The following is a 27,954-nucleotide window of genomic DNA, read 5'->3' on the forward strand; positions in this document are numbered from 1 at the left end:
TTTTTGACTTAGTAGCGGAGCAGTGGCGACAATGAAATTCTCTTACTCGGTTTAGCTCTTGAGAAGAAAACCAAACACGTAATAAATGAATTGATTTTGGATCTGCCACACAAAAATTCTGAAGAGGTCTGTGATCAATTGGCAATAATGCTAGTATGAATGTGAGAGCCACAAGTGTGCAAGATTGGTGGCCATGGGGGTATATGCGCTCAACAGAAATGAATTAACGAATTAAACAAAGGAGGACAGATAATAATGGATGTGTATGAACTCTATGATAGTTCCTGATGGAACTGCTTGAACTTGAGAATGGAGTTGAATCAAATTGGTTTAAAATTAACTTTTTGAGAAAGTAGTTGAATCAAATTGGTTTAAAATTAATTTTTTAAGTTTTTTTTTGTGGAAGTTAAAACAGAAAAGAAAAGAAGAGATAGAGGCCAACATGTATCTTAATTCAGTTTTTAAGTGCCATAAAACTTACATCCATCACTGCTATGGTGGAATTTTTACTATAATCAAATAGATTACAAACACTAATATTAATGAATTACAACCCAATTCATCTAGTATTTTTCACTAAGCTTTTTATCTCAAAGCCTAGCAACCCAAGTGTTGTCCCAACTTGAAAGGAGAACCTAATCAAATTCAGAAACCCTAAGTGTTATCCCAATTTGACAAAAGGAACCTGCAGATTCAATCTACCACCAAGTGCTATCCCAATTTGATAAGGGAAACTAAACCTCAGTTCAACAAAATCATATTACACAGAAACATTTCTTGACTTTTTCATGCATCTCTCTTACCTCTTTTTTCATGGCTTTTTCAACTCACATTCATAAACTTTTTTCTCAAATACAAAAAGATAACATTAGATAGCCATAGCAGAGAAAATCTAAAATGAAGTACAAATTGAATGAAAAGAATTCAACTCAAGTATATTGAGATGATGTTCTTGTATCACTCTTTTTTTCTTGCTTTCAAATGTTGTAGTGATACTTCTTATATATCTTCAGTTTGCTTTCCAATTAGCCTCTTTTATTTTTTTGTCCCAACTACCTATTGGAGCTGTCTCTGAAATATATTGTCCATGTTCTTCTTGCTTCACTAACTTTGAATGTTGAGGAGCCATTCCATCACCTCTGCTGTCATTGGATTTACTTTCTTCTTTGGTATGCATCCCCTTTTTTCTTTTACTCCATTACTTCTGCTATTCGAAGAGCTGCACCACTATTTTTACCTTTTTGTAAGTTTGTGTTTTGTTCTTTGCTTTATTGATGTTTTTGGAGTAGTGGGAGTGTCTCAAGTCTCAACTATTCTTGTTGTGTTGTTATTTTTTTTTTTCAACTGTCCTTGTTTTTTTATGATAAAAACAAACAAATGTTCCTTTATCATTTTGTAAATGCAGAATCTTCTTCCTTTATATTTTTTTATTGATCGGTACTTATTTAAAGATTTTGGACTTATACATTAAATTGAAGCATTAAAAAAATATTTAAATAATATTGTTGGACTGAGAAAAAAATAATAAACCTGTATCACTAAAACACACATTAAAACAAAATTAAGTTTTTAATAAATATTTGTTATCATAATTTATTTATCTAAATCAATTTTAACTCAACCGTTCCTTTGTGAAGAATTGAGGATTGGTTTCATATGCGGTGTCTTAGCATGAGATTTAGTTTGTCACATTAGGATGCATATAAATATTAGGCTTATATTAAAACTTGAAGCTCTCTGCACATGCCAAATGTCATGGAATTCAATTCATTTGGAGAGAGGTATATAAACTAAAATATTCAAATATATTATCAGCAATATTATTTGTATAAAAAATTATTTATTCGTATAAAAAATTATTCAAATGAGTTAAGTAATATATATATTTACGATTGTCAAATTTTTGAGTTAACTCATAAAATCTTTCGAATTCACATTGTTAAGTAATAGAACCGAATTGACTCGTTTTTAAATTCGTTTTTGAATAGACTCGGCTGAATTTGGATTGACTCAAAAAACTAGTGTTTACTCTGGAGCTTGCATGTTTGATTTTTATCCTATTATAAGTCCAAACAATGTCGCTTGTGCTTAAGAAATAAACCTATTGTTTATTGTCTAGCTCTACTACTCCTAGCCTCTATCTCCTTCTTTTTAGACCTTCTCCTTTTGTCCTTTCTATTTTTGATCTGCTTCGTGTTCACTCATTTTGATTCTATTTTGTCATTTTAGATGTTGATATGCATCTGCTTCTGAGTTCTCTCCCCGATTTGAGCTTTAAAGTTCTAATTCTTATATGTGCTTTGTGTTTCTACTTGTGCTTCATGCTTATTGCATAATAATAAAATATTTAAATGTACTTATTATAATTTGTATTATATTAGTATATTTTAATTTATTATGTGTTTTGTGGTGAAATTGTTAATTTAAAAATAATGTTTAGATTTGAGTAAATATATATTATGTATGATATATAATTTTAAAAAAATAAATGTATAACAAGTAAATTATGTGAATCTACGAGTTTACGAGTTAAACTTACAAGTTAAATTTAGGTGAGCTCCACAAATTTATTTAGGCTTGTGAATTTGATAACCTTACATGTATTTATACACAAATATAGAATAATTAATTTTTTGTAAATATTTTTTTATATATTATATTTTTGGTGACTTTTTATTTGTTGGTGTTTATCTTTTATATATTATATGTACTAGATATATTTTTGAAATTTTTTTAATATATTTTTATATTCTGAGTTATATTCAAAATCGAGTTTCAAACTAAATGTATTTTAGTGGGAAGTTTGTTTGATTTACGTTTTTATTTTTTATTTTCAGTATTTTTTTATTTTAGAATTTTGTAAACGAAAAGGTAATAAAAATAATAATTTTTTTTTCAATTTTTTTATACGAATTTGTATCAAGAACTAGAGAGAATTAGAGATAATTAAAGAGAATAGAAGAGAAATTTCTAAGATTAGAACTAAAGAGAGAAAGTAGAGTTTTCAATTACATCATGCATCTCCTACATTATTACATCATACTTCTATTTATGGTATAATTCTCTAATTGGACTAGTCCAATACTAATGGTATCATTTTCACCTCCTATTTTTGTATAAAAGTCTTGAAAATAAAAAATATTAAAAAATAAAAACATAAATCGAACCAATTTTTTTTTTTTTTTTTGGTCATGAAACCAATTTTTTCAATAATGAAATTTTCATGTATGGGGCATTGGGGAAGTATCATATTTTTGAGTTGGGCTTAAACCGGCCCAAAAACAAAAATGCACAGACGTTGACAGGTGGCATGTACGGAAGCGTGTGACAGAACAAAAATGTGAATCTGTTTAAGGACTATCCAAATTGGAGTGGTCTATATTTGATTTGAGTGTAAATAGCATAGGGTGATAGGGATGAGTGATGTCAAATGTGTAACTGTAATCATAAAGTCAATAACGATTGTTGGGTTGTTATCCATCGTGGGATATTTTTAGACGAGAAGAGAAGAATTGGGCGGCTCCACAGCTCATAATGGAAGAAAAGAACAAGCACCACCACACGTCATAAAATTAACCCTTAAACCACGCCATAATTACAATCCAAACCACGCCTTTTAAATTCTACCCTCCCTCCCCCAAAGCGCAAGGGAGAGTAAAGGAAAAAGAATATCACCTTTCGTTATTTTATCATCTCTCTCCGCTCTCCACCTTTCGTCACTTTCCCGAGAAAATGAGAGAAATCTTGCACATCCAGGGTGGCCAGTGCGGCAACCAGATTGGTGCCAAATTCTGGGAAGTGATCTGCGACGAGCACGGCATTGATCACACCGGAAAGTACAGCGGCGATTCAGAGCTCCAGCTCGAGCGCATCAATGTCTATTACAACGAGGCCAGCGGCGGAAGGTACGTCCCACGCGCCGTCTTGATGGATCTGGAGCCTGGAACCATGGATTCTCTTAGATCCGGTCCGATTGGGCAGATCTTCCGCCCCGATAATTTCGTGTTCGGGCAGTCAGGTGCGGGTAACAACTGGGCCAAAGGTCACTACACCGAGGGAGCTGAGCTCATCGACTCCGTCTTGGATGTTGTCAGGAAGGAGGCCGAGAATTGCGATTGCTTGCAGGGTATTCAATTCGCTATCTCTCTCTTTCTTTCATTCTTTCTTCTTCGATTTATTGTATTCTTGTGTTTCATTTTAGTATCGTTCAGGAGCCAATTGTTGTTTCTGGATTATTATTTTATTTTAATGCAATTTAGGTCCTCGTTCCAAGCAATTTTTTCCCCTGAATTTGATTCGCGTTGATATAAATTGTGTTCAAGTTTTTCCCTTGATTTTCTTTTACGTGCCTTGGATTGGTTATAATCTGTAATCTGTTCACTGAACTTTGGTGTCGGGGACCAAGCTTTGTTGTTTAGTTGCAGTCTGTGATTTTAGAACTTTTTTTTGGTTGGTCTCAACATTATTCGTGGAATGTGGATTTCTTCACATCATTTTCGTTCTAATCCGTCTCTTGTTTACCATAACATATGCTGATAGTCTGAAGATATTTTTCTGTCTTTGGCATTGATACGAGTTTTATTTTTATTAAATATCTGTAATGTGTTTTATTAGAGATTTAGAATACAGCTTTAAGCTTTTGTATGTTTCATATCGTTATGTAAAAATTCGATTCCATAAATTTAATCATTGGACTATACATTGGCATTTATTTAGTGTTGGTGCATGGCAATTGAAAAATCGTTTTTGGTTTCTTATTGAACTTCTTGCATATCTGTCAAAATTTAATCACGTTGCGTTATTTGCAACTGTGGCTAAGCAATTGAGTTATATGTTGAATATATGAACAGGATTTCAAGTCTGCCACTCTTTGGGAGGTGGTACTGGCTCAGGCATGGGAACCCTTCTCATCTCAAAGATCCGGGAAGAATATCCAGACCGTATGATGTTGACATTTTCCGTCTTTCCATCCCCCAAGGTGTCGGACACAGTTGTAGAGCCATACAATGCCACACTTTCTGTTCATCAGCTCGTTGAAAATGCTGATGAATGCATGGTCTTGGACAACGAAGCTCTCTATGATATCTGCTTCCGCACTTTGAAGCTTGCTACACCAACTTGTGAGTTTCTATTTGAATTTTAGTACAGTTAGTGAAATTTATGATTATTATTCTTGCTGTATGGATAATATTGATGTATTTATTTGCTTGAGGTAAAAAATGTGTTAAGTAATGATTAAGACGAAGTTTTCATTTTCCTTGACCATTCAATTTTGAATATTAAAATAGGAGTATATATCACGTTAGTGGGAGGATTCAAGTGGGTTTGTGTCTTGTGTCTCACTCATACCTGTGGTTATGGTTGTTGAACTTGTGCAATCATTGGTTTTGTTTGCTTGTCTAATTTGAACTCATAATGTATTTTATATCTATTTTTCTTCTTATTGCAGTTGGTGACCTTAACCACCTCATTTCTGCTACCATGAGTGGAGTTACTTGTTGTCTACGTTTCCCTGGGCAGCTGAACTCTGATCTTAGAAAGCTTGCTGTCAACCTTATCCCCTTCCCTCGTCTCCATTTCTTCATGGTTGGGTTTGCACCCTTGACATCAAGAGGTTCCCAGCAGTATCGCAACTTGACTGTGCCTGAATTGACTCAGCAGATGTGGGATGCCAAGAACATGATGTGTGCTGCAGATCCACGCCACGGTCGTTATCTGACTGCCTCGGCAATGTTCCGTGGTAAGATGAGCACCAAGGAAGTGGATGAGCAGATGATAAATGTGCAAAACAAAAACTCTTCTTACTTTGTGGAGTGGATACCTAACAACGTGAAGTCTAGCGTGTGCGATATTCCACCTAGGGGTCTCAAGATGGCATCCACCTTCATTGGCAACTCAACATCAATTCAGGAGATGTTCAGGAGAGTTAGTGAGCAGTTCACAGCAATGTTCAGGCGCAAGGCTTTCTTGCATTGGTACACTGGAGAGGGAATGGACGAAATGGAGTTCACCGAGGCTGAGAGTAACATGAATGATCTAGTTGCAGAGTATCAGCAGTACCAGGATGCTACTGCTGATGAGGAAGAATATGGAGAGGAAGAAGAGGAGGCTGCTGCTTAAGCTGCTTTAAATTGTGGAACAGTCAAAATACGTTGACTTGTTTATTGTTGATGTGTTTTGAATGGATTGAGGGTCGTTGAGACATTAAGTCATTGTATAATCTGGGATCTGCGGAGAGTGCTTCTATTTTGAGGTCATGGATGTCTTACTAGGTAGTTCCTTATATATATCGAAGGTGGCAGTTCCCCTCTATTACCATTGTTTCCCCTTTTTCTTCCAGTTGTTTTCTTTCTAATTATTTTATTTTTTTATTGGTTTTGAATTCAACAAGCATTAACTTATACTACTGCCTTTCCCATTTTATTTTGATTTAGCATGTTGTTGGGAGAGGAATAAGTGAAAAACAAGGTTGGATCGGAGGGAGCAGCCGTCGAAGTAGAGTAATTGAGTAACAAATAATAATAATAATAATAATAATAATTTACTTAATTTTACGAAAGTACAAAACCATACGTCTTGCTGTTAAAAACTTCTTGTTTGTGGGAACATATAACCATCAAATGCAGTTGGGCCCTCTTTCAGTTGTACGTTTCTTTCTGGTCTCAATTTTCTTTTTATATTGTCTCATTGTACAGTTGGACTTGGATAGTTGGGTACTTGGGTTTAATGAATATATCCGACAAAAAAGAAATAAATGAACACCACTATCGATGGGCTTAATCGCTTATATAAAATATAAGTTGAAATTGAATAATTGAGACACCATCATTTTTATGCGAGATTAATAATTAAAAATTAATTTAATTAAACATATTAAATTATTTATTAATTTTAAACGAAGCAATTATATATAAATTTTTATTTAAAATATATCATATGAACTACAATCAAACAAGAAGCGGAGGGTTTTGTTTTTTCCTAAAGTTAATAGTAAAAGATAAAGAAAATGATATATCCTGTTTAATTTCTGTTCCTGTTACCTAAACATAGCCCCTAAACATTTTTCTAATTTTTAAATAGAGAAAAGTATGATTTCTATTTTAGGGTTTTCAAAGTCAATAAATATATTTGATTTTTACTTATTTCTTATTTTAGAAAATAAAAGAGATAAAACGATAATTACAAGGATACATCATCGCTCAAAAAAAAAAAAAAAAAAGAGAAAAAAATTACGCAGGTTATACTCCGAGGTGAATCACACTTACCAGACAATAACTGAGATTGGTTGATATTTGTATGCATATGCATTAAGACAAATTTAAAATACAGTTAAAAATGTCAGTCAAAGAAGAGAGAAATGTTACGAAACCAGAGGACAAGACAACATTTCCACGAGGCCAATCTGTAAATACACAACATTATGCCACGTGCTTCTCATTCAGATTCCTCTCGCTTTCCCTTTACATTATCTCACTGGATAAAGGGACCAATAGTTTTCCCCCTTTCTCCTTTTATTTTTTTCTTCTCTTAAAAGATTAACTATGATTTTAGTTTCTAAAATATAGATTAAAAAATTTGCTCGTTCTTAATTATTTTTTATACAAAATCGTTTCTAAATTTTAAAATTAAGTTATAAAATTATTTTTTTATTTAAATTTTAAAATTTTGAACTAAATTATTCATAACAAAAAAATTATAAAATAAAAAAATAAGAGAAATATAATGTTTTTTTTTTCTGTAAAGAAAAAAAAGAAAAAAAGAGAAGAAAAGTACAGAAAAAAAAAAAGAAAAAAAAGAGAAGAAAAGAAAAAAAAAATTATTCATGATTCACTTCTATCGTCACTTTCGTACAATTTTGGTCCTTAAAATAGGAGTGGCAAACGGACTTAAACTCGACGGATCGGTCCGTGTAACCCGCCAAAAAAGGCGGGTCGGACTAGAATATTAGGACCGCCAAATAGCAGAAGTCTGCCTAACCTGCACCGCTTAAACCGCGGGTTTTAGTGGGGTGGAGCGGGCTTCCCCGCTAGGCTTAGTATTTTTTTAGTAAGGGGTATTTTCACAAATTTTTTTGTCAAAATCTAACTTTTTCCAACCCAACTTACAAGAGAATGAAGATGAAAATTGAATATTTATAGATAATATTTGGTTTATAGATAATATTTGGGGTGGAGCGGGCTTCCCCGCTAGGCTTAGTATGTTTATTTGGTTTTAGAGATAATATTTATAATTATGTTTTGGATTATGTTTATTTTACTTTGGGAACAATATTTATAATTACAAAGACTTTAATGTTTGTGAATATAAAAATTATAATTTGTTTATACCTTTAGAAATTATAATAGTTAAAAGTAAAAAATAGAAGAGATTTTTTTATACCTTTATATATATTATTTAATAGTTAAAAGTAAAAAAAAAAAAGGATATTTGGTGGGTTTAGCCCGCTGGCCCGCCGTTAAGCAGGGCGGAATTCTGGGACCGCCTCACTAAGCGAGGCGAGGTCGGGCTTCCCCGCTTGCCACCCCTACCTTAAGATAAGGACGATTTTAAAATCAAGTTAGATTTTATATGCAAAAAAAAAAAATTTGAGACAAAAAACTTTTCAACTTATATTTTAAGGACCAAAATCGTAGTTAACCTCATAAAAAATATATTCGTAGTTTTTCTGCTAATTATTTTTTACATGACGGATAAAATTGTGTCATATATTAATATGGGTTTAAATTAGTATATTCTATAAGTGTGATGTATATATAAATTGCGAGTTTACTTTTTTAAATAAAAAAATTAAAATCATAATTTAAGATTTTCTATATTTTTTATTCTATTTAAACTTGTAATTTAAGATATTTTAATTATTTTTTAAATTTTTTTTATCTTATTTAAAATCGTTATTCATAGTTTCTTCTTATTGTATATATTTTTATATCATTATATTCCACGAAAATATTGTAATATTAACAAAATCATAAATAAAATTTCAATATAAAAAAAAGTTCGCCTAACAATGGCAGGAAGACCCTACCTACTTAGTGTAATGAGTGACATTAGTCACATAGAGGGCCATAATCACAAAGCTTTTTGCATAGCACCAAGCTTAGCTTGACTTTTTCCATTTGGCTCTTTCCTCGCGCTTAGGCCCCTCCAAAAGACTAAAGTGCACTTTCTTTAAGCTTCCATTTTATTGTTAAAGCCTCAATTATAAGTTTCAAATATTTGATCCAAGTGGAAACTGGTCCCATGTAGAATTTATCTGCTTCCCACACGTTCTGTTCGTTCAAGCGTAGTGGCAAGAATAATGGGACTCATCAGTAACTGAAACTACATATCAACAACCACCTTGTAAAATATATAACTATCTTTAAATTAAAATATTTCACTGGTCACTTTTAAAAATGAGGTGTATTTGGTATGAAAAATTTGATTCGTAAATTGGAAACCGGAGGTTTCTATATTGTTAGTGTTGCAAGTGTGAGGAGTGTTGAAGTTAGTCCCACATCAAAGAAAGCAAGGAAGAGTGAGGAGTTTATAAGATGAGAGACCCATTAACTTGACACCTTAAGGTTTTGAGTTGGATGTGGTGTCTTCTCATCTTATATGACTATACATTTTTTTCTTTTTTTTTTCTCCCGAGATATAAAACACGTAATCTCCATTATTATGATTTTTTTTTCTTAATGGGAGAAAATTGAAAGAGGAGAAGGACAAAATTCATTTTCGTTCATATTATGGACAGATTGAAAACGAGTGGGGTGGGTTAGGTGGCTGATAGAGCAAACAAGAAGTCGCTCTCGGTATAAGAACAAAACTGAAATTCCAAAGCTAAATGCCAAATTGTATATCTATATCTATATTCAGATATTATTATTGGCCTAGTTAATTTTTTTCTTCTTTCAAACTCAGGAACATGTATATGCTTGACGTGCCACACTCATATTTATCTTTCTTATTGGAAAATAGTAGTAGCATTTCATCCTTCTTTTAGATTCCAAGTTCCAACGAAGGAAAAGCAAAGCAAAATAAGAAGAGATAAAATATGGGTTAGTAGTGGTATTAATAGTCCATAAATGAAGCAATTAATTATGAAATGAATAAAGTAACGCACGCCACATAGTAAGCATTCAACCCACACCAACTGCATCACGCGCCTTCAGCAACCTCTCTCTTTCACTCTCTTTATCTTTCTCTTTCACGCTATAAAAACGATCTTAATTTCTTTCACAACCCACTTTCCATCACTCTCTTTCTTTTTCGGCCCCCTTTATTTTTTCTTTTCATTTAATTTCTGCTTCTCATCCAAAACGGAAGAAAAAGAAATAGAAAGCGGTTGAGTAGCAGAGGGTGAAGGAGCCTGAGAACCATGCCGCCATGGAAGAAGAACAGGGTAACAAGAATATCTCAAATCGTTGCCGACCTTCAATCTCCAAGTCGCGGTGGCTCCCTCGTCGTCGAAACCGGATTCCCCACCTCCCTCATCGATCTCTTCGTCAAGAACCGAAGCCGCTTCACAAGAACCAAGTCAAAGAGACCTCTTCAACCCGGTATCTACGATCCTCCACCGCCACCGCCCTCCACGCCGGTGCTATCTCCTGTGCCGGAGACATTAAGTTCAGGCGATTTATCCGTGGTTCGGACCCACGCTCCGAGTTTGACACCGCTGGTAACTGTGAACGACGGTGGAGATGACGGCGGGGTATCGGGTTCGGAAGAGGTAAATCGGGTCGACGAATGCGGGTGTGGATCATATTCAAAATCTGTTCTTGCATCGTCCGTGAAGTGGAAGGCGTTGTTCGTGGTGGTGGTTTTGATTAGCAGCGTGATGAAGCTGACCGTTGGGATAACCGTGTCGGCAGTTACGCTTCTGTTTCTTGAAAACGTGGGGAAACGTTTCGTTGGGTGGTGGAGAACCGTGGGTATAAAAATGGAGCCTTTTACCGTAACGGTTTGTAATTGTGTTTGGTTTCAGAAACTGATGAAGTTGAAAAGCAAGAAAGAGGATCACTGTGAAGAAGTAGCGGGTGTTGGTGGCGCTGGATTGATGTCGTTGAATGAAACTATTGAGGTTGTTGAAAGTGAAAGCAGAAGCAAGGTTGGTGGTTGTTGTGAGAAGAAATGGTTGGAGGATATTGCGGATTCATGTGAAGAAGGTAGCCGAAGTAATAGGTTTACATGGAAGGGGGTGAAGAAACTGGTGCCTAAAAAGTGGAGAAGCTCTTTGAGAAAGAGAAGTAAAGAGAGAGAAGGTGAGTCTCGATGGAGTGGGAAAGAAGAGAAGTGTTCAAGAGAGGAGGAGGTTGATGATAGTAATGGAATGATCATGACTTGGGTTGAAGAAGAAGAAGAAGGTGTGATTAGAATCCATGAAGTTGGGAAGTGTTGTTCATGGGGACACGTCATTGTGTTAGTGACAGTACTTGGTGGGCTCTTAATGGGTCGTTTGGCAGCACTCGTACTTACACTGGCGTCGTGTTTTCTTTTTAAGATGCTTTTGAGATTTCACATGTAAATGTAAATGTAAATATAAATATAAATGAGTTTAGTCAATATAAATTCTTTTGGGTATTGAAATGGGCCCGAGCCCAATATGTGTAAAGATTGGGCCAATATGGGAGGAGGGTGTCGAAAGAAGTGGTAAAAAGGAGGTTATTGTCCATCACAATTGAATTAAGAAGGGAAAGTTTATGAACGGTAATAACAGTGTGTCCAGATTTGGGCGTGGGAAGGCGTCTAAATAGAGAGAGCGAGATCTGGCATTCTGGCTCTCTCTGTGTCTCTCTCTGAGTCTGTGGCGCGCGAAGAGAGAGAGAGAATATTGGAAGATGGTGAAGGTTGATTTGAAGAAGCCGCTGGTGTTCCAGGTGGGACATCTTGGAGATGGATACGATGAGTGGGTTCACGATCCAATTCTGGGAAAGGAAGGCCCCCGCTTCTTCCACAGCAATTTTCTGGAGTTCTTCACGCGCACTCCCTGGTACGCCATCCCAATTGTATGGATACCCGTCGCCTTATTCTTCATTCACAACTCCCTCACCATGGGCGTCCCTCCTTCTAATATTTCCCAGCTCATCCTCATTGGCCTCTTAGCCTGGACCCTCGCCGAGTACCTTTTGCATCGCTTCCTTTTCCACGTCAAAACCACCTCTTACTGGTTTGCATTTTCTCCTCACATCTCATCTCATCTCCTCTCGTCTCGTCTCATTCATTTCCTTTCTTTACAGGGGAAATACCTTCCATTATCTTCTCCATGGCTGCCACCATAAACACCCCATGGATCACCTCAGACTCGTTTTCCCTCCAGCAGCCGCCGCCATGTTTGCTGTCCCGGTAACTACCTTCTTCCTCTTTTTATTTATACAATGATTAATCACTCTCTCAAAATCGGTGACATTTTGAGATACTTGCTTCTTGAATCGCAGTTGTGGAACATTGTGAAGCTTTTCAGCACTCCAACAACTGCTCCTGCTATTTTCGGAGGTCTTTTGTTGGGATACGTCATGTACGATTGCACACATTACTATTTGCACCATGGTCAACCCAAGTCTGATGCTCCCAAAATGCTCAAGGTAAAACATCTCAATTCAATTTGATTTCATAAATCCTCAAGCCACACTCCTTTTCAAAATTACAAATTCAAATTTGTGGTCCAATCAACACAAGTCTTGTAAGGAAGAAAGAACACAAATAATATTTCATTCGTTCTGTGTTTGCAGAAGTACCACTTGAATCATCACTATCGGATCTCCAACTATGGTTTTGGGATCACCTCACCGCTATGGGATGTCGTTTTCGGAACCCTTCCTCCTTCTGTAAAGGGAGATTCCAAAAGTAGTTAAGTCATTGTCAGAACTTGCATATTTCTGCATTCGTTAAGATGATAGTGAACTCAGAGTTTCAGACAATACATAAAACATCTAATGCTTTTCATTGTGTAATTAATTAATGCTTATGAGGGTTAACTCTCCACCTTCTATCAGCCTGTAAAATTTGATATGTATCAAGTTTTTGTGGCTCAAAATTCTCTCCTTTCCTGTGCATATATCTTTTTTATTTTGAAATAGAGTATTAAAACATTGACCAAGCAAGGTCTGAAGCCAGCAAACATTCGGTGTCTCACATTTTCAAATGAAATGATTGCACTGTTTCCCATTGATAATGATAATAGTATAGCGAAGCAGGCTGTCATTATATCAACCACTGCCAATGTCAATTCAAAATTAAATACTAGACCAAAGTCTTATAGATCGTGAGATTGCATGTCACATCAAATAGGGATAGGCCACATTATTTACTAATATCATGGTAGGCAAGTGGATATACTTTTCCTAAAGATGAATTAAGAAATGTCAAAAACAAAGGAAAGTTAATCTCATAGGTCAGTGCAACATAGTGTTGGCTGCTGCTGTTTTTGGTGATCTTTCAGTGCGCCTGAAAGGTTGAGTTTTATGAAATGTGAGAATAATATAAGTTACATATCACTTTGGTCAATACAATTGTTATAATTGACAAAATTCGTAGTGGCACACAAATGGAAAGGAAAGTAAGGTGTAATTATTTGGAAACTGAGTTTACACAGAACACAAATATGCATAGGAATAATTCAAAGTTGTTGGCTTCTACCATCTCTTAGTGTGGAATGGAGGGATACTCTGTTCATGCCTAAAGAAATTAGATGGATCAACTTTAGTCTTCACCTGTACTAGTCTGAGGAAGTTGTTCTTGAAATATTTGAATCCCCAAACAGAAGCCTTTGAGAAGCTTGTGGTATTCTGGTGGTTCATCCCAATATCAAGATCCCTGTAGTTAACATAAGCTTCCCTTGGATATTTTGAAGCATAAGGAGCCATAAAGTAGTAAAATCTTCTGATCCAGTTCATATGCCTTGCCATGCTCTTCTCTCCATCAAGCCATCCAGTTACATACTGAATCTTGTAGAGAGTTCCTTGCCTGTGAGGGAAAGGTGTGGCAGATTCCGGAATCCTCCCCATCATTCCTCCATAGGGATTCCAAATCATGAGAGGCCCATCTTCCTGCAGGAAAATCTTCCATAGCGAGTTTAGCGAATTCTCCGGGATGACTTGCCTGATGAAATCAGATTTTGCTTTGAAGTAAGCCTTGGATGTTGATTTTGCTTGGAGCAGAACTTCAGGAGCAGTTCCACTGGGGAATCCAGCAATGTAAAGAACAGATTTGATCCAGCTGGTTTCTACGCAGTCCTTTCTTGTCAATCCCAATTCAGGGAAGCTCTGCTTCATCACTTGGAGGAGCGTGTCAGCACTGCCAAGGAAGAGAGCATTGTAAGAAGTTGTCACGGTTCTGCGCCCCGGAACGCTTCCGTTGGCTGTTTGAATCAAAACTCTGATGAACAGATTCTCATCAATGCTTGGTGCCACCTCCTGCCACCTATACAGAATCTTGTTTGCTCCTTGTTCTAAGCTCTTGGTAACCGTAAAAACTGTCACGGTTTCCGGCACTGGAACCAGCTTGATCTTCCACCAGAGGATAACTCCAAAGCTGCCTCCACCACCACCTCTGATTGCCCAAAACAAGTCCTCTCCCATGGCTTCTCTGTCCAGAATCCTGCCGTTGGCATCCACGATTCGAGCATCGAGGACATTGTCGGCTCCAAGGCCATACTTTCTCATCATAGAACCATATGCACCCCCTGTTATGTGGCCGCCAATTCCCAGGGTTGTGCAAAGCCCTGCAGGGAAGCCATGCACTGCGCTCTTCTCTGCAATTCTGTAATAAACTTCGCCCACGGTGGCACCGGCTTGAATCCAAGCCGTGTTCTGCGCGATATCAACGTTGATCTCGCGGAGCTTGACCAAGTCTAGGATCATGAATGGCTTCTCTATGAAAGAAACATAAGAGAGGCCTTCGTAGTCATGGCCTCCACTTCTCACCCTCATGTGAATACCAAGCTGTTTGGCGCAAATCACTGCAGCTTGGACTTGTGAGTCATGGAATGGTGTGAATATGAATTCTGGTTTTGGCAGTGAGGGTAGCAAGTACCTTAGGTTCTGAGCAGTGGATTCAAGGATAGAAGTGTAGGAAGCATTGTTAGGAGTGTACACTGCACTGGGAAATTCATTTGGGGTTTGAGAATGGAGTGTTACACAATGGTTGAAAGCTTCTTGAATTGGAATTGAGTTAGTGAGTGAAATTGACAACAGAATCAGAAAACTTGACAAGAAGGGCCTAAAGGAGTAAGACTCCATAATAATGCTCTAATCTTCTCCTCTCTTGTCTTGTGTTTAAAGAATACTGGTTGCCAATGCTGGTTTTATAGTGGTAATATACGTGTATGTTAGCTAATGTACACGTCATATTCATACACTAAGTGGTATTTCTATTTTATTTAGGTCCAGTTGCAGTGCTGTAGTTGAAATTATGACAAGGTGGAAGGAATATTAGTTTATTTGAATACAATTCACACCAGAAACTATCTCATGATGCGGATAATGATTTCTTTAATATGGTCAATCCACTCTTATGGTCATTGCAAATATAGCTTAGCTTGTAGAACTAAGTGTATAGTTTATTATTATATTCTTTCTTTAAAAATATTTTTGTGGTTGCAATATGAAGAAGGAAGGAATCACATTCTGAAATATCTACAAGCAATACACATGCATCGTTGGTATTATATACATTTGCGCGCCAATCAAGCTGTGAAAGATCAATCATAGAAGTCGCTTTGCTTAAAGCAAGGATAATAATGTAGGTGAGATAGAACTGAATATGCTAGCGTTAGACCAGCTCCACGTGCCATTTTTGTATGTCAAGAAGTTTCAAAGTAAACTACACTAATTTCTTTAGCATGTTAGGTTGGGATAAAAAGATGACAATGTGTGATTTTTTTGGGGGACATGTGAGGGCCGAAGGACCCATACTTTGTGGAGACTGGAGACAAATCTTGATAAGAAACAAGAAATAAGCTTCACTAATTATCTTTACATACATTTAGATAAAGTTGATGGAGTAATAATTATATTTGTAAAGTAAAATTAATGATATGAGATTCATTTTAATTTTATGAAATGTAGTATCTTAACATTATGCGATAAACTTTGACTCCTTTAAGAACTTATCTTTATTTGAATATTCCCATCAAATCTTCAATAATACCTTATTGATTGTTTAAACAATTTTTTCTGTGAGCCTTCAGAAGTCAATTTTTATTAATACAACATCAACAAACAACAATAATCTTATAAAAAACACACCAACTTTAATCGAATAATTTAACATAATGGATGCCACTGTTTCTTTTCCTTAAAAGTCAACAAACATGAATAAGTCATCGGGGTCATTTGTCAAACACGCACAGCGGATTAAGAAAAGAAGTGTTTTCTTCCTTTTGGAGTAGGCCAGGTACAACCAAACACGCCCCAGCCCAATACAAACAGATACCCAAAACCTACCCGACCCAAATGTTAAAACTGCTGAGAGTTTTTTTCTCCCCTTTTTTCTCCCCTTTTTTGGGTCTGGGCCTAAGGCCTCTAAAAGAACCCGGTTTGGAGAGATCCGCCCTGGCTCCACACCAAGTGCTGAAGCCGAGCTCTAAGGCTATGTTTGGTTGGAAGGAAAGAAATAGAGAGGAAGAAAATAGAAATGAAAGAAAGGAAAGGAAAAAAATTGAGTGGATTTTTATTTTCTTTAGATGTGTTTAGATGGAAAGAAAATAAGAAGAAAAGAAATGTTATAAAAAGACAATTTTATCCCTGTATTATAAAATATATTGAAAAAGTGAAGGAGTAGCACATTAGTTTTCTCTCCATTTTCTTTCCTCTCTAATTTTCCTTCTCGACCAAACAAAGAAAAATAATCATTTTCCTTCCTATTTTCTTTCCTTCCTTTTCTTTCCTTCCATTTTCTTCTCAAACAAACATAGTGTAACTGAAGAGAAGGAAAATGGTAATGTAGCTATTAATTTATCTTCTTGGAGACTCAATATTGGGCTTCAGACGCCTCGCCCAACAACAAGAACATGTTAATACATGTTTCTTCTTAATGTTCGTTGGGCCTGAAGAATTGGTAAAATTCATGCCTTGAATGTCTATGATTGCCTAAGCATTCATGAAACTATGAATTTCCATTTTTTTTTTCAGCGAAAGTTAGCATTCTCTTGGATCACGTAGCAAACTTATTAGTTTCCAATTGTTTTCATGTCTAAATCTTAACCATATAATATTTTGCCTGTGTCTATAAATTAGTGACACTTTCTGCCCTTTTAAATTTTCATGGAATTTATATATTTCTTGTTTTTAAACATTTGTATATTAATTAATTAATTATATAGAGCAAATAATTGTATAAGAAAGCATGCAGGACTATGTTGCCCAACTTCATATTTGTTTTTCATGAAACACACTTGATGAATCATACCAAAGACAAAATGATAGCTTTAGTACTAATAAGTAATACCACATTTTGTTTTTCTAGAGAAACAAACACCTGAGTCACAGTCACCTATAATGTTGTCACATACACAATCACAAAACACATCAAACACTTGAAACACTTCCATCAGTATCTTACAACATTTAAATCTAAAATGTATCCTTAATTATTCCCTCTAAAGTGAGCCAATTTATAGATAGCAGTAGCAGAGTTGCATCAGTAAGGAAGAGGTGGAATACTCTGTTCATGCCTGAAGAAGTTACCAGGATCAACCTTTGTCTTGATCTTAACCAATCTCTTGAAGTTACCCTTGAAATACCTATAACCCCAGTTGCTAGCTTGCTTGAAGCTTGTTCTGCTCTTGGAATTCATCCCCAAATCAAGATCTCTATAGTTCACATAAGCTTCCCTTGGTGACTTAGACACATAAGCACCCATGTAAGTGTAAAGATCCCTCAACCAATCAATGTGCTTTCCAGCATTCTCCTTTCCATCCTGCCACAAAGTGACATACTGAATCTTGAAAAGTGTTCCATTCCTGTGAGGGAATGGAATATGAGACTCTGAGAAGTCACTCATCTTTCCACCATAAGGGTTCCAAATCATCAAGGGGCTCTCCTCCTGCATCATCCTCTGCCACAAGCCGCGGAGGCCGGCCACCGGGATGGGCTGCCTCACGAAATCAGACTTGGCCTTGAAGTAATTCTTGAAAGTTGACTTCCCCTGAAGAAGAACTTGAGGGGGAGTGTTGTCTGGATACCCTGCAATGTACATAACAGATTTGATCCAACTTGTTTCCTCGCAATCTTTGGCGGTTAATCCCAGTTCAGGGAAGCTCTTCTGCATCACCTCAAGGAGCTTCCTTGCTCCACCAAGGTAGAGAGCATTGTAAGCGGTTGTGATTGTTCTTTTCGTTGTGTTGCCTACATTTGAAGGTTGGATTATAACTCTTATGAACAGGTTTTCATCAATGTAAGGTGCTACTTCCTGCCACCTATGAAGAAGCTTCGTTCCACCTTCTTCAAGTGTTCTTGGAACTGTGAAAACCGTAACTGTTGGAGGCACTTCAACCAGCTTTATCTTCCACCATAGAAGGATTCCAAAGCTTCCACCACCTCCTCCTCTTATGGCCCAAAACAGATCTTCCCCCATGGATCTTCTGTCAAGAATCCTGCCGTTAACGTCCACCATTCGAGCGTCGAGGACGTTATCGGCGCCGAGGCCGAATTTTCTCATCATGGAACCGTATGCACCTCCGGTGATGTGTCCTCCAACACCTAAGCTTGTGCAGAGTCCTGCAGGGAAGCCATGAACAGAGCTCTTCTGGTAAATTCTGTAGTAAACTTCGCCGATGGTGGCGCCGGCTTGAATCCAAGCCGTGTTGCTCTTCATGTCAACGTTTATGGCGCGAAGCTTGGCCAAGTCTACGACCATGAAAGGCGTTTCGATCTCCGAAACGTAGGACATGCCTTCGTAGTCATGGCCGCCGCTTCGCACTCGGAGGTGGATGTTAAGCTTCTTGGCGCAGATGACGGCTGCTTGGACGTGAGACTCAGTGTTTGGTGTGAAAATGAAGGAAGGTTTGGGTGCTGAAGGCACCAAGAACCTTAGGTTCTGTGCTGAGGAATCAAGAACCGTTGTGAATGATGCATTGTTTTGGGTGTATATTGATGCATCAAATGGGAATGATTTGTCCGAATTCACGTGTAAGCAGCGTACAAAGCTTTCTTGAATTGAATCTGAACTTGTTCTTGATAAAAATAGGAGTAGGATTATTATTGTTAAGTGTGACATTGTTCTTGGTTAGGTTTGTGGTGATTGGTGAAGCTATATATGTTGTATTTATAAGATATAAAGTTGAAGAGTATTGGAATTGTTTCTACTTTCCACTCATTTAATTATGAGAGTGTGGAACATACTCTTTTTTATTGCTTCTCTCCACACCATAAAATTTAAAAGAATGGAATTGCCCATTAGTCACGTGCAAGCCAAAGCAATAGTGTTGATCAAGCTTGATACAACCGTTATACGTCGGTTACGAATTATAGCTCGGCGAATCCCTTTTTAATCGGCACATTAACTTTGCCGACTTTATGGCATTAAACCACTATGATCGGTTACACAGAAACGGTCAATAAACGGCCATCATCTCCGAGTTATAAAGGAAACAGCTGAAATTGAAAAGGTAGATCATCGTTCTAAGCTAAAATAACTCTTCAAATAATTCTCTTTAGCTGACTTGAGCGTCGGAGTGCTTTTTGCAGGTGCTCCCCCCCCTTGTTTCACTTGGTGGTCGAGGCATATTGAAGTTCTCCAACAAGGTCGGACGTTCAACCCTCCAAGGAGACATATAGCTCGGCCACAACCAGGCAGGAACATTTGGCGCCCACCGTGGGGCCGAGGTTATAGAAAAATTTTCTTTCTAGGCCCCAAAATACCCTAACATCCATTAATGGCTGATGTGCCTCCCCCTTCTACGTCCGAGCTCCTTCGGATGGTAACCGAGCTTCAGCAGGCAAATCAACGCATGGCTGAGGCAAATCAACGTATGGCGGAGGAAAATCAAAGAATGCAACAACAAATTCAGCAGATAGCCAACGCCCGCCTTGAGCACAACGACACCCATCACGGGCGAAACACCAATGATGAGCATCAATCCCACCCAACGCATGTTTCGGAAACCCCTCAAGATGATGATGGCGGAGATCCCCATAACAATGAAACCTCGCCCAACGACGAGGAGGATGAGCCTGACAACTCGGCAGGACCTTTCACGGCCGATATTATGAACTTTCAACTGCCTAGACAATTCACATTGCCAACGACTCTAACTCCATATGATGGTTTGGGAGATCCAAAGCAACATATCAAAAAATTCCGATCTATCATGATCGTTAACGGTGCATCTGATCCTATTTTATGTCGTTGTTTTCCATCCTTTTTAGATGGTCCTGCACTTGACTGGTTTTGCTCTTTGCCTGCAGATTCCATTTCACGTTTCCAGGAGTTAGCAAAACAGTTTGAAGATCATTTTGCGGCATCAGCAATATATTTACATGATTCCGATTACCTGACGACTGTTAAGCAAGCCCCTCAAGAAAGTCTGAAGGATTATATCACCCGTTTTACAAAAATAGCCATGCGGATCCCCGACCTTCATCCTGAAGTACATCTCCATGCCATCAAAAGCGGCCTCCGCCCAGGAAAATTTCAAGAAGCTATTGCAGTATCCAAGCCAAAGACGTTAGCCGAGTTTCGAGAGAAGGCGAAGGGGCAAATCGATATTGAAGAACTTCGACAAGCTCGGAAGGCTGAAAGGTCGTCGGCTACTAAAGACGACGACAGACCTCGGGACAGTAAGAAGAACTTCAGACCCACCCCCCGCTATGAGACATATACTCAGTTTAATACGAAGAGGGACGATATTATTAAAGAGATTCTGAACTCCAAATTGATTAAACCCCCCCGTAAAGCTGGCAGTTACCCTGAACCGAAGAACATCGACAAAAGCAAGTACTGCACATTCCACCAGAAGTATGGTCACACAACCGACGATTGTGTGATCGCCAAAGACCTGTTAGAACGCTTAGCAAGACAGGGACACCTTGATAAATTCATCTCGGGTCATATGCAGAAGAGAGCTATTCCGACTTCAGATCCATCACCTGCACCACCATCATCATCATCATCGAAGGACAAAGAAAAGGCTCCTGCTCAACCTAGAGGCATAATCAATTGCATCTCAGGCGGTTATGCCGGAGGAGGACAAACAAGTTCGGCTAGAAAACGTACATACAGGGCCATGTTAGCACTTGGAGCTACCACGAGCAATCCTCAGCCAATGCCAGACGTGCCAGAGATGACCTTCTGCCAGAACGACTTTAGTTGCCAGGACACCAACTTGGATGACCCCGTTGTCATCTCTATCCAATTGGGCGACTTAATAGTTCGGAAAGTGCTGCTAGACCCAGGCAGCAGCGCCGATGTGTTATTTTTTACTACATTTGAAAAAATGAAGCTAAGTACTAACATTTTACAACCATCTGCAGGAGACTTGGTCGGATTTTCAGGAGAACGAGTTCCAGTTATGGGTTCAGTGTGGTTACAAACCACACTTGGTGAGCAGCCTTTATCTAAAACACATGATATCCAGTACCTTGTTGTTGACTGTTTTAGTCCCTACAACCTTATCTTAGGAAGACCTTTTTTAAACAGATTTGCTGCAATTGTATCCACTGTTCATCTGTGTGTCAAGTTCCCTGTGCAGGATAATATTGTCGCCACAATCCATGGAGACCTACAAGAAGCCCGATATTGTTATAATACAAGCCTAAAGCCTATCAAGAAAAGTTGCGAGCGGCGTGTAAACTCCATCAGTGCCGAACAGCCAACGCTGGCCGAGCTTGATCCCAGAGCCGATTTTCAAGATCGTCCATCACCAAACGAGGAGCTAACAAAGCTTATATTAACAGATGACCCGACAAAGTTTACTTTCATAGGATCCTCCATAAAAGACAAGGAAAGGGAAAAGCTCGTCCATTTTCTGCGGGAAAACACTGATCTATTTGCTTGGACATCAGGAGACATGCCAGGCATTGACCCATCTGTCATTACTCATAAATTGGCATTAAGCCCGGCCGCCCGACCAATATCCCAGAAAAAACGAAATCTTGGAAATGAGAAGAGGCTCGCATCTATGACCGAAGCCAAAAAGCTCATTGATGCAAATTTCATCCGAGAAATCAGGTTTACAACCTGGCTGGCCAACGTCGTCATGGTAAAGAAAAATAACGGTAAATGGCGCATGTGCGTCGACTTTACAGATCTTAATAAAGCATGTCCTAAGGACGCCTACCCTTTGCCGTCTATTGATACTTTAGTTGATAACTCTTGTGGTTATGGTACCTTGAGTTTCATGGATGCATACTCTGGTTATAACCAGATCTTTATGCATCCATCAGACCAAGAAAAAACAGCCTTCATTACTGAATATGGTAATTATTGCTATAATGTCATGCCTTTTGGCTTAAAGAATGCAGGTGCAACATACCAAAGACTGATGAACAAAGTCTTCGAACAACAAATAGGTCGGAACATTGAAGTATATGTGGACGACATGGTCGCCAAGACGAAGGTCGGCCACTCCCATATTGAAGACCTTGCTGAAATTTTTGGCCAAATCCGAGCTTATAACATGAGGCTCAATCCGGAGAAATGTGCCTTTGGTGTTCGAGGAGGAAAATTCCTCGGCTTCATCCTTACTAGCCGAGGAATTGAGGCTAATCCTGAGAAGTGTCAAGCAATCCTTGATATGAATAGTCCCACAAACATCAAGGAGGTTCAGCGATTAACAGGGCGGTTAGCAGCACTATCCAGATTCCTACCATGTTTAGCATCCAAGTCCTTCAGCTTTTTCCAATGTTTAAAGAAAAATACGACTTTCCAATGGGATGAAAACTGTGAAATGGCCTTTAACAGTCTAAAGCAATTTCTTTCTGAACCCCCTGTTTTACAGAAACCCAAGGTTGGCGAGCCGTTATATTTATATTTGTCAGTTACTGATATGGCAATTAGTTCCGTCCTTGTTGCAGAAACTAAGAGTGCTCAACGGCCAGTGTATTTCGTGAGTAAATCATTGCAGAATGCCGAGCTTCGCTATCCGAGATTAGAGAAGCTCGCCTATGCACTAGTTTTTTCGGCAAGACGACTACGCCCATATTTTCAGAGCCACACTATCAATGTTAGAACTTCTCAACCATTGCGACAAATACTCGCCAAGCCCGAGCTTGCAGGACGGTTGATAAAATGGTCCATTGAACTCTCCGAGTTTGACATCCATTATCAACCACGAGGATCTATCAAGTCACAGTACTTAGCAGATTTCGTGGCCGAATTCACAGGATCAAGCTCGGATACGAATATTGCAGACTGGACATTATTTGTTGATGGGGCTTCAAACCCTCATGGGTCTGGAGCAGGAATACTTTTGGAAAACACGGAAGGAGTTGTTATTGAACATTCTCTTCGATTCTCATTCAAGGCTAGCAACAATCAAGCCGAGTATGAAGCCCTAGTCGCCGGGCTCAGGTTAGCAATTGAACTACATATTGACAATTTGCAAGTTTATTGCGATTCTCTTTTAGTTGTTCAACAAGTAAAACAGAGTTTTCAAACTAAAGACCCAATTTTGTCAAAATATTTAGCAATTGTCAAAGACCTCATGCATCGTTTTTCAAAAGTTGAAATTAACCATATAGCGAGAGATCAAAATCACAGGGCCGACATATTATCCAAACTAGCTACCACTCAGTCACACACTGCCTCACTTTTACAATCCACCCTCCATGAGCCGAGCATAAATATACTTAATATCTATCATATAGACGATGAAGATAGTTGGCAAGACCCATATATTCAGTATCTTAGAAGTGGAGAGCTTCCAAAAGGCCTCCAGAACCTAAAAACGTTCAAAAGACAGGCATCTTTCTTTACATTACTGAATAACAAATTGTATAGGCGAGGCTATTCTCGACCATTGTTAAAATGCTTAGACAGGTCAGAGGCCGACCTGGCCTTAGCTGAGGTACATGAAGGTATTTGCGGAATGCATTCAGGAGCAAGGAGCCTAGCACAAAAAATTCTTCGTGCCGGTTTTTACTGGCCGACCATATGGAAGGACAGTCAGCAAAAGGTCCGAACGTGCGACCATTGCCAAAAACATGCCCCGATTATTAACATCCCTGCCGAGGATTTGCATCACTCAACGGTAAGCTGGCCATTTAATCAATGGGGGATGGATATTTTAGGACCTTTCCCTACAGCTCCAAGACAGGTAAAATATTTAATTGTTGCAATTGACTATTTTTCTAAATGGATTGAGGCTCAGCCACTTGCTAAAATTACATCGGCTCAAATGATATCATTTGTCTGGAAAAACATAATTTGCAGATTTGGTATACCTCGTCACATCTTAACTGATAATGGTCGCCAGTTTACCGACCATAATTTTAAGACTTTTTTACAGAATTTAAAGATAAAGCAGCATTTCTCCTCAGTAGAACATCCTCAATCCAATGGCCAGGCTGAAGCTGCAAACAAGGTCCTCCTTCAAGCTTTAAGGAAAAAGCTCGACGATGCTAAAGGACTATGGGCCGAGCTTGTCCCAGAGATTTTGTGGGGTTATAATACATCAACACACTCCGCAACTAAAGAAACACCATTTCGTTTGGTATACGGATCGGAAGCAATGATACCCATTGAGATATCACAGAGCTCCTTAAGGACACAAGCCGAGGATTATGACCATGCTCGACGAGCCGAGCTCGATTTACTAGAGGAAGTGCGAGCCGTAGCGGCTGTGCGCCATAAAGCCTTACAACAGCGAATAGGTCAGCGCCACAATAAAAGGGTGAAGCCAAGATCCTTCCACGTCGGAGACTTAGTATTGAGGAAAACCGAAGCAGCACGAAGGCCACCCACTCATGGAAAACTCGCAGCGACATGGGAAGGCCCCTACCGTGTTCACCAAGTGCTCGGAAAAGGAGCATATCGATTGGAACAATTAGATAGCACGGTACTACCTAACACTTGGAATATTCAATCCTTGAAACAATACTATAGTTAGCAATGCAGAATGCTGGCACTCTTTTTCCTACCTTGAGATTTTTCCTAAAAGTTAGGTTTTGCTCAAGGAGGTTTTAACGAGGCTAGCTTACCAAATTCAAGATGTAAAGGTACTGCGTCAGAACAATATTTATCTTCTTGTTACGACTTACTTTGTTTATGAAAATCTTATGTTACATACTTATCCATTCACAAACGGTATCTTATCAACACAAAAGTCGCATTAGACTCAAGTGCGCAAAATCAATAGCTGACAATCTTTCAGCACCTAATAATGATCAAACCCCATATGACGGTATCAGCTAAGCAAAATCTATGACAATAAACTATTCAAATATATTGTCAGCAAACAAAATAACAGTCACTAAAGGGGCCATGCACACTTTAATCAAAGCACACAGTGTTCATGAGAGTATTAGCATCCCTCAACACATCACAAAATATAAAACTAATTACTTCAAACATTTCTTAATCGGCTAAATTATTATTACCCTCTTCCTCCACAACTTCTTCATCATCAACCAACTGACCATCCCGAACCACCTTGCTCGGATCCAAAGCGGTAAAATCCTCTTCAGGATGTAAGAACTTCGCTTGAATAACGGCACGTTCAAAACCCTCGGCAAAAGCATCAAGGATCTCAGCTTCATGATTAGACTCCATATGTTTCAATTTTGCTGTAACCTCAATAATCTGGTCGCTCATTGTAGACAGTTCATTTACCTTTTTTCCTAGAGACTCTACTGCCCTTTCATGATCCTCTTTCACAAGTTTCAGCTTTTCTTTTGACACTGACAGCTCCTCTTTAAGCTCGGTAAGAACAATTTCCTTTGACTTCAATTGCTCCTTCAGCTCAGTTATCTCTAAACTATTACCCAGCATCATCTTATGCCTTTTTTCCTGACTTCGCCCGATGCTAACTAGTCGAAAACCTAGAACCTGCCCAATACCAGAAAATCAGTTAGAAGTTTTCAAAAAATATATACATATATCATTACATGAAACAAAACCGACCTGCATGAATTGATCTATCCCAACATCCCCAACTTCCTCAATGCGAGCAACATCGGGAGCAGATTGAACAATCTCATCCGCCAAGACATTGAAAGGGAACTTTTTATCCCACACAGACGAGCCATCACCCTCTTCTTCGAAAGAATGCAGCTTTTCTTGTTTAACAGTAAAATTCGATAACTCACTCAACGGTACCGCTTTTTCCCCTTCCTCCAGATTAATCACCTCAGATTTTCTCTTCTTAAAAACAATACCCTTTTTCTTCTGTGCCGGTTGGTTAACCTCAACCTCACCCTCTACCTTCTCGGCGTTTGAAGAAGACCCTTCAAAATTTTTCATTTTAAACCGGGCCCTCATGCTCGAAGCCGAAACTCCAGGAAACCTCCCGCCTACAAAAGAAACACAACCTTATTGAGAACAATTAAACAATATAAGCAAACCCAACTTACGTAGCGCAAACAGTGCCTCACCAAGGTATTGCACAACAGATGCTTTATCCTCTTCCCAAGGAAGCAAATCCGACACCGATACTAAACCACCTCGGTCAACCATTTCCATCAAAAAACTTATAATACATTCATTCCGAGGTGTTATTAGTTCAGGCCCTAGGATATGATTGGGTTGACAACACCAGTACAGGGGAAACTTCTCCCCAAGATGTTCATCTAAATAGAATGGAAATTCTTCATCTACTGGCTTTACCTTGAAGAACATTTCCTTAAAATCTTTGAAAGAAGATTTATATAGTTTGAAAACAGAAAATCCAGGAGTACTATTCAAGTTAATCCAGAGACCTTTCCATACACCCTTTGCTTGAAACAGGGAGAAAAAAAGTTCCAAATCAGGTTTAATCTCCAAAAACTCCATTAGGATTTGAAAACATTTAATGAACGCCCATCCGTTAGGATGAACTTGAGAAGGTGCGCAATTCATTTGGGTTAACAAATTGCATTCAAACTTAGTAAAAGGAAGTTTTACAGATAATTCCTCAAGCACACAGCTATACATATAAAAGTTTTCAAAACCTTTACTTCTATGAAAAATTCGATCCGTACGGTTGCATGGCAACAACTCAATATGAAAACCAGGTCTGACCATCTTAGACATATTCAGACCCTCGAAACTCTCTCTGTCAAAGAACAGAGAAGCCCTTATCTTCACATCATCATCTACCCATTCATACAAATCATCATCCTCTACTTTAGGAAAAGCTTTCACCTTTTTGTCACTCATTTTTCTTTACAGAAATTAGGAAAGAAGCAAATAAGAAAATGCAGTTACTTACCTCTTCTACTCATTGTTTTTGAAGGAAGATGAAGTGTAAACAGCAAACTGTAAGCGGAACCTGAAAAGAAAATTTCCTTTTCCCATTCATTTAATGAAACCCTTTCAATTCCAAGCCGTAATCATGGCCATCAATCCAAGACCCACTTCCAACGGTTCCAAGCCTACTTAGGAACTTGAGCCTTGCATTGAAAACTGTTGACATTCATTTATACCATCATAGCAGTTACTTTTTTAACTAATATTAATTGACGTTACAAAGTAATGAGTCAAGTTGAACTGGGGGCTCCATCCCTGCGCCGAGCTATAATTCGGCCATTTAATTTCAAAAGCTCAACCTGCCTCATTTAAAACACAGGCTAAGCTTGGGGGCTGTGATACAACCGTTATACGTCGGTTACGAATTATAGCTCGGCGAATCCCTTTTTAATCGGCACATTAACTTTGCCGACTTTATGGCATTAAACCACTATGATCGGTTACACAGAAACGGTCAATAAACGGCCATCATCTCCGAGTTATAAAGGAAACAGCTGAAATTGAAAAGGTAGATCATCGTTCTAAGCTAAAATAACTCTTCAAATAATTCTCTTTAGCTGACTTGAGCGTCGGAGTGCTTTTTGCAGGTGC

The 27,954-nt window shown here is 38.3% G+C and overlaps 6 protein-coding genes across 6 annotated transcripts; 3 read left to right on the forward strand and 3 right to left on the reverse strand.

Annotated features, from left to right (window-relative positions):
* Positions 1-3,411: 3,411 nt before the first annotated feature.
* LOC107631540 (tubulin beta-5 chain) lies at positions 3,412-6,312 on the forward strand. The gene is made up of 3 exons (XM_016335014.2): positions 3,412-4,126; positions 4,851-5,120; positions 5,450-6,312. The coding sequence occupies exons 1-3, from the start codon at positions 3,733-3,735 to the stop codon at positions 6,118-6,120; spliced, it is 1,335 nt and encodes a 444-aa protein (XP_016190500.1). The 5' UTR covers positions 3,412-3,732; the 3' UTR covers positions 6,121-6,312.
* Positions 6,313-10,346: 4,034 nt separating this feature from the next.
* Positions 10,347-13,015, forward strand: LOC107631542 (dihydroceramide fatty acyl 2-hydroxylase FAH1). Its single transcript, XM_016335016.3, has 4 exons — positions 10,347-12,148; positions 12,219-12,324; positions 12,417-12,563; positions 12,711-13,015. The coding sequence occupies exons 1-4, from the start codon at positions 11,820-11,822 to the stop codon at positions 12,831-12,833; spliced, it is 705 nt and encodes a 234-aa protein (XP_016190502.1). The 5' UTR covers positions 10,347-11,819; the 3' UTR covers positions 12,834-13,015.
* LOC107631541 (uncharacterized) lies at positions 10,361-11,583 on the forward strand. The gene has a single exon (XM_016335015.3). The coding sequence runs from the start codon at positions 10,361-10,363 to the stop codon at positions 11,504-11,506; it is 1,146 nt and encodes a 381-aa protein (XP_016190501.1). The 3' UTR covers positions 11,507-11,583.
* A 513-nt stretch (positions 13,016-13,528) lies between the features above and the next one.
* Positions 13,529-15,544, reverse strand: LOC107631539 (berberine bridge enzyme-like 26). Its single transcript, XM_016335013.3, has one exon. It carries the CDS (start codon positions 15,216-15,218, stop codon positions 13,614-13,616), a length of 1,605 nt encoding a protein of 534 aa, XP_016190499.1. The 5' UTR covers positions 15,219-15,544; the 3' UTR covers positions 13,529-13,613.
* Positions 15,545-17,311: 1,767 nt separating this feature from the next.
* On the reverse strand, positions 17,312-19,349 carry LOC107631538 (monolignol oxidoreductase AtBBE-like 13). The gene is made up of 2 exons (XM_088508022.1): positions 17,473-19,349; positions 17,312-17,413 (listed from the first exon to the last, which is right to left on the reverse strand). The coding sequence occupies exon 1, from the start codon at positions 19,195-19,197 to the stop codon at positions 17,620-17,622; it is 1,578 nt and encodes a 525-aa protein (XP_088364148.1). The 5' UTR covers positions 19,198-19,349; the 3' UTR covers positions 17,312-17,413; positions 17,473-17,619.
* A 6,065-nt stretch (positions 19,350-25,414) lies between these two features.
* Positions 25,415-27,954, reverse strand: LOC148572684 (uncharacterized). The gene is made up of 3 exons (XM_088509625.1): positions 26,511-27,954; positions 26,041-26,429; positions 25,415-25,965 (listed from the first exon to the last, which is right to left on the reverse strand). Exons 1-3 carry the CDS (start codon positions 27,271-27,273, stop codon positions 25,495-25,497), a joined length of 1,623 nt encoding a protein of 540 aa, XP_088365751.1. The 5' UTR covers positions 27,274-27,954; the 3' UTR covers positions 25,415-25,494.

The sequence above is a fragment of the Arachis ipaensis genome, chromosome B3 (genome assembly GCF_059453495.1).
Source record: "Arachis ipaensis isolate K30076 ecotype BB chromosome B3, ASM5945349v1, whole genome shotgun sequence".
In the NCBI taxonomy this organism is placed as follows: domain Eukaryota; kingdom Viridiplantae; phylum Streptophyta; class Magnoliopsida; order Fabales; family Fabaceae; genus Arachis; species Arachis ipaensis.

What these genes read in the sequence shown, in the direction of transcription:
- LOC148572684 (XM_088509625.1), bottom strand. Translation starts at nt 27,273, where the DNA reads ATGAGTGACAAAAAGGTGAAAGCTTTTCCTAAAGTAGAGGATGATGAT. An exon ending in ATCTGTTGTGCAATACCTTG is followed by an intron (nt 26,430 to 26,510) that starts GTGAGGCACTGT and finishes TTTCTTTTGTAG; the next exon opens with GCGGGAGGTTTCCTGGAGTT. An exon ending in GGATAGATCAATTCATGCAG is followed by an intron (nt 25,966 to 26,040) that starts GTCGGTTTTGTT and finishes GGTATTGGGCAG; the next exon opens with GTTCTAGGTTTTCGACTAGT.
- LOC107631541 (XM_016335015.3), top strand. Translation starts at nt 10,361, where the DNA reads ATGCCGCCATGGAAGAAGAACAGGGTAACAAGAATATCTCAAATCGTT.
- LOC107631540 (XM_016335014.2), top strand. Translation starts at nt 3,733, where the DNA reads ATGAGAGAAATCTTGCACATCCAGGGTGGCCAGTGCGGCAACCAGATT. An exon ending in GAATTGCGATTGCTTGCAGG is followed by an intron (nt 4,127 to 4,850) that starts GTATTCAATTCG and finishes ATATATGAACAG; the next exon opens with GATTTCAAGTCTGCCACTCT. An exon ending in GAAGCTTGCTACACCAACTT is followed by an intron (nt 5,121 to 5,449) that starts GTGAGTTTCTAT and finishes TTCTTATTGCAG; the next exon opens with TTGGTGACCTTAACCACCTC.
- LOC107631538 (XM_088508022.1), bottom strand. Translation starts at nt 19,197, where the DNA reads ATGTCACACTTAACAATAATAATCCTACTCCTATTTTTATCAAGAACA.
- LOC107631539 (XM_016335013.3), bottom strand. Translation starts at nt 15,218, where the DNA reads ATGGAGTCTTACTCCTTTAGGCCCTTCTTGTCAAGTTTTCTGATTCTG.
- LOC107631542 (XM_016335016.3), top strand. Translation starts at nt 11,820, where the DNA reads ATGGTGAAGGTTGATTTGAAGAAGCCGCTGGTGTTCCAGGTGGGACAT. An exon ending in GTCAAAACCACCTCTTACTG is followed by an intron (nt 12,149 to 12,218) that starts GTTTGCATTTTC and finishes CTTTCTTTACAG; the next exon opens with GGGAAATACCTTCCATTATC. An exon ending in CCGCCATGTTTGCTGTCCCG is followed by an intron (nt 12,325 to 12,416) that starts GTAACTACCTTC and finishes CTTGAATCGCAG; the next exon opens with TTGTGGAACATTGTGAAGCT.